The 13,136-nt window shown below is 44.1% G+C and overlaps 1 protein-coding gene across 1 annotated transcript in view; it reads left to right on the top strand.

The window, feature by feature from the left end:
* Positions 1-11,295: 11,295 nt before the first annotated feature.
* cmasa (cytidine monophosphate N-acetylneuraminic acid synthetase a) overlaps positions 11,296-13,136 on the top strand; it is a 12,773-nt gene continuing 10,932 nt past the window's right edge. The window contains exon 1 of the mRNA XM_061710673.1: positions 11,296-11,586. Coding sequence (XP_061566657.1) covers positions 11,366-11,586 — 221 coding nt within the window. The 5' untranslated portion in view covers positions 11,296-11,365. The remainder of the gene's footprint in view (positions 11,587-13,136) is intronic.

Here is a 13,136-nt window from a genome sequence, read left to right as displayed (position 1 = left end):
CCAGGTAACCCGACCCACCCGTCCCAGGCCCAGGCCGGTGAGGGAACGCGGGTGATGTGGGACCCCCTCCCGCCCCTTGTGTTGAGTGCATGTGATTAATGCCATAAAAACAGGGAGGAGGGAGGGCCAAGTATCGATTGACACAGACCCCCCCCCCCTCCCGAACTACGTGTCCTTGTCAAATGTATTTATTAAGTGTTGAAGGTGCAGTGTCTATTTTGCTGTTAAAACCGTGAGGCGGGGAGTGCCAGGCCCCGCGGGACAGTGCCCCCCACGACCCGGACCCCCCGCCTTTCGCCTATGTGCGTATGAATCGTGTAGGGGGGGCAAGAGGGGGAGCGGAGGCCGAAGCCAGGAAGCAGGACCAGCAAAGCCGGCCCTGATAAGACACCCGCGTCCCCCCACCGGCCGTCCAGTAGACGGGGGCCGGCCCCCCGAGCCGGGCAAGGGCCCCACCGTACCTCCAAGGGCGCCCCCGGCGCCGCCGGAGCCCCCAGACGGAGGGGGAAGCGGTCCAACATCCTCCCATTCATACTGACAACATAAGACATAGATACCTGGGAATGGTGCCACCCCGCCGTCGCGCCCGCCCGTGCACCCCCCGGTCAGGGGAGGCCCGCTCCCCGGACCCGGCCCCACCCCCCCCCGAGGCCACCCCGGCGGACACCCCAAGGGTCCCGGAGTCCCCACATCCGCAGGGGCACTTGGCCCCCGCCCAGCGACGGAGGACCAAGGCAGCAATGCCCCCCCAGCGCAGACAGCCACCCCCCACCCAGGCAGGGCCGGGCCCTCCGGGTGGGACCCCCACGTCCACGGCCCCGCCCCCCCCGGGAGGCCCGGAGACGCCCCAGCCACAGCCCCCCGCCCGAGCCCTCCCCAGCCACCCCCCCCCCCCCCACCGCCATGAGGTAACCCCCCCCACAGGCCCCCAAGGCCCCCACCGGCTAGGGACAGGGCCCCGCGGCCCCCCCCACCGCCCCCCAGGGGCCACCAGAGGCCCGCGCCCCAGACCCCCCAAGCCGACCCCCAACCCCAAGCCCAACCCCAACAGGTTCAGGAATCTAACCGGGGAATCTAACCGGGGACCTGCTGCTTCAGGCCCCACAACTACCCGTTGCTACTGAGGTAGATGCATGTGGTAATCTCTCACCTGCAACCCCGGTTTGAGAGGATCTGTAACATGAACAAGCCCACCCCACTCACTGAAAAGGTGTGGGGATTAAAGCTGACATTTTTGCAGAGCAATTGTTGAAATTTTTATTATTTGTTTAGCTGTTGCTGCTGGGTTTTTTTCCTCAGGGAGTTGGTTATTTTTGTAAAAAAATATGTTGAAAGTAATGCATACTGTATTGTACAGTAAAAAGGAAAAAAAGAAATGTGTTGCACACATGAAGCAAGCCCACTCACATCACTGAAAAGATGTGGGGATTAAAAGTGTAATTTTTGTAGAGCAAATGTTCAGATTTTGGCTCCTGTTTGTATTGTTGTTGTTTCAATCTCCGTGAGCTGGGGCCTGTACTACGAAGCGGGATTTGGGGTTAGCGAGGTAACTTCAGGTTTAACCCTGGGTTTTCAGGACTACGACGGTAGTTCACTTCTTAGCGGGGCACATCGCCATGGTAACTTATGCTGAACAGCTAACCTGCTCCGGAGCAGGTTATGTTCGAGATACAGATCGCCGGGTGTAAAAGCACCGCCCACTGACCAATCAGCTCTCTTGGAAAATGACATGCCCTTTCGAAGAGAAGCTTGGTGAAGTGGAGCTTGGTGCGCGGATCGTGAGAGGATCCCTCCGAACAGAACGCGTATTCAGGGACCACCAAAACCCCTTTGCTTTCCCTGATGAGTACCTGTATGAACGATCCAAAAAAAAAGGAAAAAAAGAAAAAAGAGGTGGAGGAGAAAATAAAAAATAAATCAATCAATGAATAAATAAAACAAATCATCACCCAAAATCCGATGTACAGTCAATCCAAAACTAATACCAATTAAATAAATAAATCAAGAAGAAATGAAAAAGAAGATGCATTTGTAAGGGGATAGCAAAAAAGGGATTTTCAATTTCGTCCCTCGAACATTCTGAGAAGTCACTTTAAAAAACTAAATACCCCCCTCCTGAAAAAATAAAAAATAAAATAAAATAAATAAAAAAACCCAATTCTTTGGTACAGCATCAGCACAAGTTATCGGTCAACAACAATAGTTATAGAACCAATATATACAGGACTGTCTCAGAAAATTAGAATATTGTGATTTTCTGTAATGCAAACACAAAAACAAAAAAAATGTCATACATTCTGGATTCATTACAAATCAACTGAAATATTGCAAGCCTTTTATTATTTTAATATTGCTGATCATGGTTTACAGTCTAAGATTAAGATTCCCAGAATATTCAAATATATGTTTATATCCCTATGAATTTACGCATTTATACAGTCAGCGATCTTTTGCCAGCTGTCTTTCCTGCATTTTGCAGCTGCAACTGTGTTGCTTTTTGCCTGTATTATATGCCTATACTCATCATATTTCCGTAAAATTATTGTTTGCTCTTCGCTACTGAAATAAGCGGCTCTGACAGCGGACTTCTCCATGCTTGCGATTGGTCATGCGCTGAAAACACTGCCCCTTTTATGTGCACGCGCTCATATCCAGATTGGAGAAACCTGGGTTGATATACCGAGTTGATAACCACCGTCGTGTGACCGCTTAGCGTGATTGCAATTGTCCCGCTTAGTGAATCTGGATAAGGAAAAGATATCCTGGATATGTTGAACTTGCTTCGTAGTACAGGCCCCTGGTCAGGTTGAAAATCTATTTTTACAGAGATGGACATATGTTCAATGTATGAAATAAATTGCAGTCGCATTTGAATGCAAAAGATGTGTGTGTCTGTGTTGGGGTCGGGGGGGGGCTCGAAAATTCTCTTCTCTTACTTACAAAAGGGGGGCCTGGCAAAATAAGTTTGGGAACCACTGGCTTATACTAACTTGTGATGCTATTTAATACTAATTTCCATTTGTTCTGATTAAATCTGTCCAAATTATAGTTGTTTCAAATGCAGCCACTGAAATGACATCTGAAACAGGTGCTGCTGGAGCTGGAATGAGGCGTTCCACAGGGAACTATCACTCTCGGGGCTCGGCCGCTTGCAGGTCTGCAGGTCTGGTGTACCCAGGTCTGTGGGTCCCGCTGCATTTCCACTACTTCTCGTTCCAGCTCTGGCAGCATTCATTTTAGATGCCAGTGGTCATCGGCCGGCTGCAGGCCTCTCCTGTCTGCTGCAGCACAGCAGCTACTGTACAGCGGTAGGTCAGGAGGCTCTGAGGGCAGGTGTTCTGGTGCAGCTTTCTGAGGAAGTACAGTCTTTGTTGGGCCTCCCCCACCTGGTGAGAGATGTTTGTGGAGCAGGTGAAGGTGGCCGAGATGTGGATGCCAAGAAACTTGACTCTCCACCCTCTCAGTGTAAATGGGACGGGGTGCTCAGACTACTTGTATCTCCTTAAGTCCACTATTATCTCTTTGTTCTTGGCTGTGTTCAGGTCCAGGTTGTGTTTCCCACACCATTGCCTCAGATGCCAGACCTCCTCCCCGTAGGCCAAGTCGCTCAACTGTCAGAACCAGCTGCTTCAACAGAGCTAGAGACAGTTTGGCTGGTTATCCCTGATCAGATGTCTTCCAATGGGGGTGAAGTTAGCTGCTTCAGCTTTCAACCACATCTGAATCCTTCTAAAACAACCAAAAAACTATCTTAGTACATCACAACAAGCCATATTAATCTACATCCTCATCTCTTCTCATCTTATAACCCTTTTAGCACTTGGATCCTAAATGGGGGGCATGTATGTGGCCCACAAAGACTTCCCTTTTAGGGTCCAAAGTACTTCATCCATACGAGGCGGAGTCCTGCACTGCAGCCATGGTTGTGGTGTGGAGGCCGGACGGCCCTGATCTGGGCGTTACGGTGCTGATGCCCTCATTGGTCTTTGGTGGGGGGGCTCCTAGTGTGTATAGATCCCCAAGATACCGTTCCTCACCTTAGCGTTAATTATTTATTTATTCATTTATTTATTTATTTAGGAAGAGATGTTTTATTTATTTATATATGATCGGGGTTTTTTTTTTTTATGATGTTTGTGATTATGTTTTAATGTCTATTTGGGGGGGTATATGTGTGCTGTGTGGGTATTAATGTGAGGATGTGTGTGAAAATAACCAAATGTGTGTTTTTAACCATGACTGCCTGAGTTTTTATATGTTATATGTGGATTTTATTATGTAAAGCACTTTGCGTTACTCGTGTATGAAAAGTGCTTTATAAATAAAGTTTGATTTGATTTAATTTGAGACCTGTTGGTACCCGTTGCAAGGCCTGGCTCACCTGAACATGGTGGCGGAAGTCTATTGAAATGAAATTAAGTCTTGGATGACTGAGTCTACACCAATAAGTTTCTTTCTTTCTTTCTTTCTTTCTCTTTGTTTTGTTTTCTTGGCAGAGGGGTGGAACACTGGTCAGGTAGCATACCTGTGTGTACGAGGTATTTTGATGACGTTTGTGGTTGTTTACACTTTCTGGTGTCAATGCAGATGTACGATGACACGCTTTTTGAAAAACGTATTTCCTTTATCAAAGTCACAGTTTCTGGCAAAAGGTGGAGCGACGTCTTCGTCCGAAGTCAACTTGATATCATTTCTGTATTTGTGCAGAAATGTTGGTACAACTTGTGTAACATAAACTTCTTCATAGGATTAAAACAACAGAAGAGATGGATACTGGACGTTAAAAACCCATTAACCCGCAGACAACAAGCATGATTGGGAATCGTGAGGAGTGAAAAGCAAAGACATCACATCTACTTTACACACAAATATCATGAAAGCAGACTTTTTTTTTAATCTTATCTGGTTAAAATTAATCTTGGACATTTCTTGCCAAATAAGAATAAAGATGCACTTGTTTGTAATTGTGGGGGGAACTATTGGGTATTTACTTGTGGACTGTCGTCGCTCCACCATGGTTGAGCGTTGAAGATGTTGCAGCACCACCTACTGGCGGACCCGTCAAACTACAAGACAAAAGTTTAGATAATCATTGATTTTACATGAACAATCCATAACAAGGATTGTTCATTAAATTTTCAAAAACCCTTTGTCATTTTTTTATTAATACTTTAATGTTATAATGTTTACTTTTATGTTTAACTGTGTTCTCATTATATCTTGACATTTTATTATGTTTTTTTCTATAGTTTGTCTTTTGTACGGTGACCTTGAGTGCCCTGAAAGGTGCCTATAAATAAAATGATGATCACACTCGGACTGGTGACTGAGACTTGACTTTATTAGCATCACAACCTGCAGGGTTTATCATCTGCTCCAGGAAGAGATATCTCATTTCTTTTATCTATTTATTGTTTTACTGTGTTTCCTGTCTCCATCTCAGTCACTTTTGTCTTTAGCCACGTTCTGTTGTCCTATCATTGTGTCCAGAACAATGACATGTTTATCTTATACATTTGAATTAAATTTCATCTCTCTATTTTAGTTTAATTTGCCAGCTGCCACTCCAGCTGAATCTCAATAACATTTTAAGTTTACAGGGGTGTTTACAGGGGTTTAGGGGTGTAAAAAAAAATTTGGGGTGAACTGGTTAAAGTACATTAGTTTAAGATTTTAAGTGAATATACACATTAGTTTAGTAAGTTATATTTATTTGACTGTAGGCCTATATTAGGACAATTTGTGGCATGCATATAGTCAACTTTTGCACAGTCTTAGCTTGGATTTGTTTGAGTTTGGGTCAACGTTTGAGATAGTTATCAATTTGCTTATATTGTCTCTTTCGGATTTGTAGTTTGATGCAGTATTTTGTTTCTTGCAGTATTTGTTTTGTTTCACTGAGGGATTGATATGTGTATGAGGGGAATTTCATTTAGTAGTTTTCACTGTATTTTCTGTTAACCTTGTGTTGTAAATGGTCTGATCAGATAATATATATGTCTCTCTTTGTCCAATTATTGTGTCAGTCTGCGTTGGCAAACACCTAAAGACCCAAAGACCTAGGTAAAAACCTAAGTAAAGACCTAAAGACCTAAGTAAAGATCTAAAGACATAGGTAACGACCTAAAGACCCAGGTAAAGACCCAAAGACCCAGGTAAAGACCTAAAGACCCAGGTAAAGACCTAAAGACTTAGCTCCAGATTGGTTTAGTTTATCTCTTTCTCCTAGTTTATCCTTTTTGTTCAAGAAAAATCCTGTCTGATTCCTTTTTGCCAGCTTGATCGGTGCCTCACATCACCGGAGAAGTGATGAAATGAATAAATGAAATAACTGACCAGAATATGTGAGACTAAGTTGATGTTTTCCAGAAAAATTAACAGTTTTGTTTGTAGGTTATAGGATTTTGAAAAGATTTCATGCTGACTCTGGCATACAGGTTTGTAATTGTGGATTCCTCCAACCCCACATTTAAGGTTTCATGTTGAGATGGGGTTTGGACACGTGTGTCATGTGTTCTCATGTATTCTGGCTGCAAGGATGCGTTTCATCTCTTCTGTTGTATATTTGATAAGCTGATGACTGTAGGAGTCATTCTAAAAAACAGATACCACCTGAAGTTTCTGGAGGGAACAGGTTTGATCTTGAAGACATTCCCATCACCTGTCGAAAAACTTAACATTTAACAGTTTCAAACTAAACCTGAGCTCAGAGGAGCTGAGAGTGAGTCGGAGTCCATCTTTCCATCCACCATAGACAACAAGAACTAAGTCCAAATAAATGTCTTTGAAGATCTACAGGAGAAATCCTGGGAGTCTGAATCAGTAATTAAGAAACTCTTGTCACTTGAGTTGCGTCTTATAAAAAGGTTAATATGCATTTGTGATGAAATCTCCTGTTTCGTGTTGTTGTAAAGGGATTAACCTCCTGAAAGAATCGGGTCTAATAATGTAGTTCCAAATCTCTGCCAGCAGAGGTCAGTAGTGTCCACTAGTCCAGCAGGTGACCTTCTCTAGCAGGTCTTCACTGACTTTTTTGGTGCTGCAGCTGCAGCAAAAAATTCCCCATCTTGGGAATAATAATATCGACTCCTTAAATACCAGTTTTGATCCGAGCTGCTTTGTGAGCGATAAGTCTACAAGAGCAAGTTTCTAGTTACTGGCTTCTGCAGGGTCGACAAAGTCACTGCAGTTGGTTTGAGCATCAGCACACATACGTGTGAAGGTTAAGCAGGTTTAATAATTCAAGGTTCTTCCCTATCATATTTATTTTCATTCATGCAAAAATGTAGTCGTAAACCAAAGTAAACCAGGGCCATCACCAGAGTCATAAGGACTCATTCTGTGTTGGGAAAACTCTTCCTGGTATCTGCAGAACAAACACAGGCCATTTACAGCCGTACAGCTGCACCTTGTTTGCAGAAATATAACCGTGAACTGAGCCAGCATTTGAAGTCTGCACCACAAAAGTAGAAGAAAAGGTAAAACCAGGACCTAATTAAACACACAGACTCCTCAGATGGCTGATGGAGAGGGAAGACCTCCAGAAAAGCACGGAGGAAGTAGTTGCTTTGGCCGTATGTCAAGTCTTAAAGGATGTGAAAAAAAACAGCTGAGACAGACTTTGTAAACTTTCATAGTTTAGAACGAGCAGAGACACAGACAGCAACCATGTCAGGTCTCTGAAACTGAATCAAGACTAAGGCAAAAACTCACTTTAAAGAACTGAATCCTCGCATTGTACTTAGGTGTAATATAAGGTAAGGTAAAATAGACTTTATTCATCCCCGAGGGGAAAATTCATTTGTCACAGCAGCAGGACACAGAACAGAAATAAACAGGACGAACAAAAAATAAATAAATTCCTTAAAAAACATAGAAAGACTATACTATGCTTGCTGAATAAAAAACATTAAAAAACGCTCAGTCAAAAAAAAGTAAAACCAGTGGTTTAAAGTGTTGGATTTTTTGCAGTAATGTCATGGGACTGTCACTAGATAATGACAGCAACAACAACAACACCAGTAAAAACTACATGGAACTGTTAAAAAATCTAACTGACATAGGGATAAAAGATATGTCATATAATAACTAAATAAATCACAATTTTCATGGTATTATATATATAATTTTTGTCTTTCTTTTCTTTTCTTTTCTTTTCTTTTAGCCTCCCTCCACTGTCTGCCCATACAGTCTAGGATTCATTCATTCAACAGAGGGCAGACCCACAATGCGTAACGTTTGCAATGTACATTGCAAACGTTAAACGTTAAAAATTGTTGAATTGTAACAGTGATGTCGCTTTCATTTTTTCTAACATTATTAGCTGATTATATGTATAGTGGGCTGGCATCAGTATTTGATTTTAGAATGAATTTTGGCTGCTGTACGACTGAATTTCTCCTCTGGAAGATCAATAAAGTCTTCTATTCTATTCTATTCGGAGAATTTTGAGTGTATGTCTCACAGACAATGAGCTGAGTGTATTTCTCCCAAACTATAAGTTGTGGAATATTACTTTTTTAAAGATAATATTAAGATAATTTAAGGCAACTGTAAGTGTAATTTTTATTTTATATAAACTTAAAACATTTATAAATATCACTAAAATATTTTTGGGTAATCAGTTACAAAAATGTTTTTGAGTTCTGTGATCTTATTAGGGTTTACAGTGTATGGATGGAGAAGGTTACTCAAATAAATCAGAGATTCTGCTGAAAAACAGTAGCGCTCTCGCAAATACTCATCGGGGAAAGATAAAATGTCATACTGTGGTCTTATCACCCTCTCACGGTGAATTGAACGGACAATTTGGGCTTCTATGTGTAACAAGCAGCAGCCCTCCTGAACTTGCGCTTAAATACCCGAACATAACTGGGTTATCTGAACAAAACAGGTTATGTTCAGAGCCTATGTTACCATGGTAACTTACTTAACCTGACCATTTTGGAATGGAAATCCCAGGTTTACCATTTACCCTGGGTTAACATACCGAGTTTAGCCACTAAACCTCCTTCTTGGAATACCCCCCAGCACTTTGGACCATGTTGATGTTTTTAAAGTGCTTTATAAATAAAGTTGACTTGACTTGACTTTTATTTTTTTGTTTTTAGTGGATGTAGTGAACGGTGTGGATATTGAAAAAGCATATGATATGTTGTGGAAAGAGGGGCTGATAATAAAATTGTACGACGCAGGAATACGGGGACGCATGCTTAACTGGATCCAGGATTTCCTTAAGAACAGGGAAATCCAGGTGAGGGTGGGAGGGGCGCTATCCAGTGGCACAGGCATTGAGAATGGGACACCTCAAGGTAGTGTAATCAGTCCAGTCTTATTCAATATAATGATAAACGACATGTTTAAAGACATTGGGCCTGGGTTTGGCTTCTCTCTGTTTGCTGACGACGGGGCAGTATGGAAAAGTGGGAGGAACTTAAAATATATAACGGAGAAAGTGCAGGGAGCATTAAATCAAATAGCTGACTGGGGGAGCAGGTGGGGCCTTAGGATATCAGTGGACAAGACAAAGTATGTGGTGTTTGGGAATAAGAAAACTGAGTGTCAGGGGTTAGTCCTGTATGGACAGGGGATTGAGAGGGTGAAAAATTTTAAGTTTTTGGGTGTGCACTTTGACGAAAGGCTTACATGGAAGAGGCACATTGACAGCATAGTAACAAAGTGTGAAAAAGTGATCAATGTGATGAGGTCTCTCTCTGGAAGTACTTGGGGTGCTGGCCAAGAGACTCAAAAGTTAATATACAGGGCAATGGTGAGGTCACGATTAGATTATGGGTGTTTGTGTTATGGAACGGCAGCAAAAACAACATTAAAACGGCTGGATGTAGTGCAGGCGAAAGCGCTTAGAGTGTGCTGTGGGGCCCTCAGGACCACTCCAGTTCCGGCCCTGCTGGTAGAAATGGAAGAGACTCCACTGGCAAAGCGGAGAGAAAAACTGGCCATGCAGTGGGTGTGCAAACTGAGGGGGTTCCAAGGGGAGAACCCAGCTAAACTAGTCCTGGAGGAAGCGTGGGAGTGGGGAGGAGGCAGGGTTAAAAAGGAGTGCTTTATCAGCAGGACTAGCAAAGGGATGGAGGGGATGCGCTTGGGAGGGGTGGCCCCCACAGTGTGCTGGCCAGCTGTGCCGCCTTGGCTTTTACCTGCTCCAAAGACAGACCTCAGCATTCTGGACTGTGTTAAAACAGGTGGAAGGGCCGCCGACAGTGGAATGGTAAAAAAGAGACTAGAGAGCTCCTGGAAACATCATCTTCAAATATACACAGACGGGTCCCTAGATCCTAAAACGGGAAAGGCTGGGTTTTCCTTTTGCATTCCAGGGTTGGGAATTGTGGTGGGTAGACGACTGTCTGAGGGGGTTTCAGTTTTTACGACAGAGCTGACCGCTATAATATGGGCACTGGAGTGGGTGGAGGAGGTGCAGCCAGGGCAGGTTGTCATTTGTACTGACTCGGCCTCCGTCCTGATGACTTTGAGGGAAGGCAAGCTGGGAGTGCGTTCAGACCTGGTGGTGGAACTGTTAATGCTGCTATATAAGATTGAGAAGGCAAGAGGGGAGGTTGGGTTCCTCTGGGTGCCAGCCCATGTAGGGGTGGAAGGGAATGAGAGGGCAGATGCGGCAGCAAAAATGGCATTGAGGAGGGAGGTGGATGTTGAGGTGGGCATGGGAGTGTATGAATGTAGGACCGTCATAAAAAAGGAAATAACAGCAGTATGGCAGGAGGAATGGGAGAGGGAAACGAGGGGGAGGCACTACTTCAGCATCCAGAGAAATGTGAAGAGAGGGCTGAGCTTTCAAGAATCAGAAAGGAGGGGAGCAGTGCTAATGACAAGATTAAGGCTGGGGCACTGTGGGCTGGCCTGGGACCTGCTGAAGATGGGGAAACATCCAGATGGACTTTGTGGAATGTGCAGGGAACATCAAACAGTGAGGCATGTCCTTATGGAGTGCAGCCAGTTCGCAGAGGAGAGGAAGAAATTGTTTACAGCAGTAGCAGGGCAGTCCCCAAGTACAGTTACACTTAAGACACTGCTTAACCCCAAAGAGAATCAACCAAGGACTGTGAAAGCAGTCCTTCAGTTTATGGCAGCAACAGGACTCCAGCTGTAGTTCTGAGCTGCTCTTTCTGATCTTTTTGACTGTTCTGGACTTGACCTGTGGGAGGCAGCAATGTGCCGAAAGGCATCTAGTCTGCCGGAAATAACAAGAAGAAGAAGAAGTAGTGAACGGTGTCCATACCGGTAGGTGGCGGTGCGCGTCATGCCGTTGTTTGCCAACCGCCAACAACATGACACACGAAGAAGAAGCCGACCAAGCAGCAGCAGCAGCAGCAGAACCACTAAGGTGTTAATGATGGCGTCTCGGAAGCGGCTGGGCCAGAATGCTGCGTGTGAAGCGGACGGCGTGGCCCCCAAGCAGCTGCGGGTGGAGGGCAGCAGGCACGTGGCCGCCCTGGTGCTGGCCCGGGGCGGCAGCAAGGGCATCCCGCTGAAGAACATCAGGAAGCTGGCCGGAGTCCCGCTCATCGGCTGGGTGCTCCGGGCTGCCATCGACTCAGACAAGTTCGACAGGTGAGCCACACAAGCTGCAGTTCATGTTCAGTCCAATTCAGTTGGTTTGGCCAAAAGATTCGTTTGGAAAGATGTATTTTAACTGTGTAACTCAAGTCAGTATGGAGTTACGTCGATGACGTCAGTCACGGGCTCCACCAATCAGATTCATGCGATTACATTCCAAACTCAGAGCAACAAGTTCAACAGCTGATTGCAAAAATAGATAAAAAAATAATATAATTAAACCTGCTGTGGGAGCTTCAAATGGCCCTGGAACCAACCAAACCGCTCAGTTTCACTCCTGTAGGTTGTAAATATTGTAATCAGGGGTGCAGATCCATTGTCAGGATTGGGGGGGACACCAACGTGATTTTAATTTTAAATTTTTTGCCAATATGCAACTCATACCATGCCATAAATTGGTAAAGGCTCTCCAAAAAATACTGCACAGGGAATCATTTATTGTGCTTACCTTTCTTGTTTATTTGTCCTAAACGGCCCAACAGTGTGTGTCACTGCTTACTTAACTGTTATATTCGTAAATCATAATTTTAAGGGTTTTGGGCACGTAGTGTCTATTCATCTCAAATTCTTCTCACCATCTTCCTTTTATCCTATGGGACTACTTTATGCACGATCAATTGATGTATGGATGAAATATGGAGCCCTAAACAAGTTGTTTAAACTAACTGATCATGTTTTAACACAGTTATGGTGGTAAACAGTTCTGAAAAAAAAAGGACCCATTGCTAAGAGCACAATAAACACAGCACAAGTTGACCCAACATCAAATTTATTTACATAAATGTCTATGTTCGTTTTAATATATATTTTTCATATATATTTTCAATAAATATTCAACCTTTAAGTCTGAAAATACATTTGTTAAATTTTGAATAATTTAGGGTATTTTTATTGGGGGGGACAATTCATGTTTTTCAGAAATTGGGGGGGATATGTCCCCCCCGGGATCTGCACCCATGATTGTAATCATATTACTGGACAGGTGGAACTGTGACGTCCCCTACAGGTTTTGAAACACCTTTCCCCTGCTGCAGGATGTGCATGGAGTGGAGCTCCACTGGCCTCCCCACTGGTGCGCTGGTGGTTAGGGTTGGCAGGTGCTCGGTTGGCTGGACTGTTTCCAGCTTTGTGGTTTTCTTTTGTTAAGACAAGTATCCGTAGTTCTTACCTTCACACTTTACTGACAGTTTCGGCGGAACTTCCTCCTTCCTAAGAGAGTGTGTGAGAGCGTGACCGACCTGTCAGGTTTGACAGGTCGGTCACGCCCCCGCTGTCCTCTCGCCTCAAGAAAAGACCCAACAGAAGAAAAGAAAAATAAACTCAATGCGCTGTTAAAACCACTACTAAATGATAATAAAATAAACAAGCAAACATTCAACCATCTCATACCAACACCACGTATATACGGCACGCCGAAAATCCATAAAGCAGGAACACCACTACGCCCAATAGTTGACAGTAATGGTTATAGAATAGGTTATAAATAGAACTACGGACACTTCAGTCAGTGGACATCGCTAAGCTCAGTACCAGGATGATGACCA

The sequence above is a fragment of the Cololabis saira genome, chromosome 20 (assembly GCF_033807715.1).
Source record: "Cololabis saira isolate AMF1-May2022 chromosome 20, fColSai1.1, whole genome shotgun sequence".
Classification (NCBI taxonomy): Eukaryota; Metazoa; Chordata; class Actinopteri; order Beloniformes; family Belonidae; genus Cololabis; species Cololabis saira.
The sequence above is the reverse complement of the archived record's forward strand: the minus strand, read 5'-3'. Positions and strand labels throughout refer to the sequence as shown.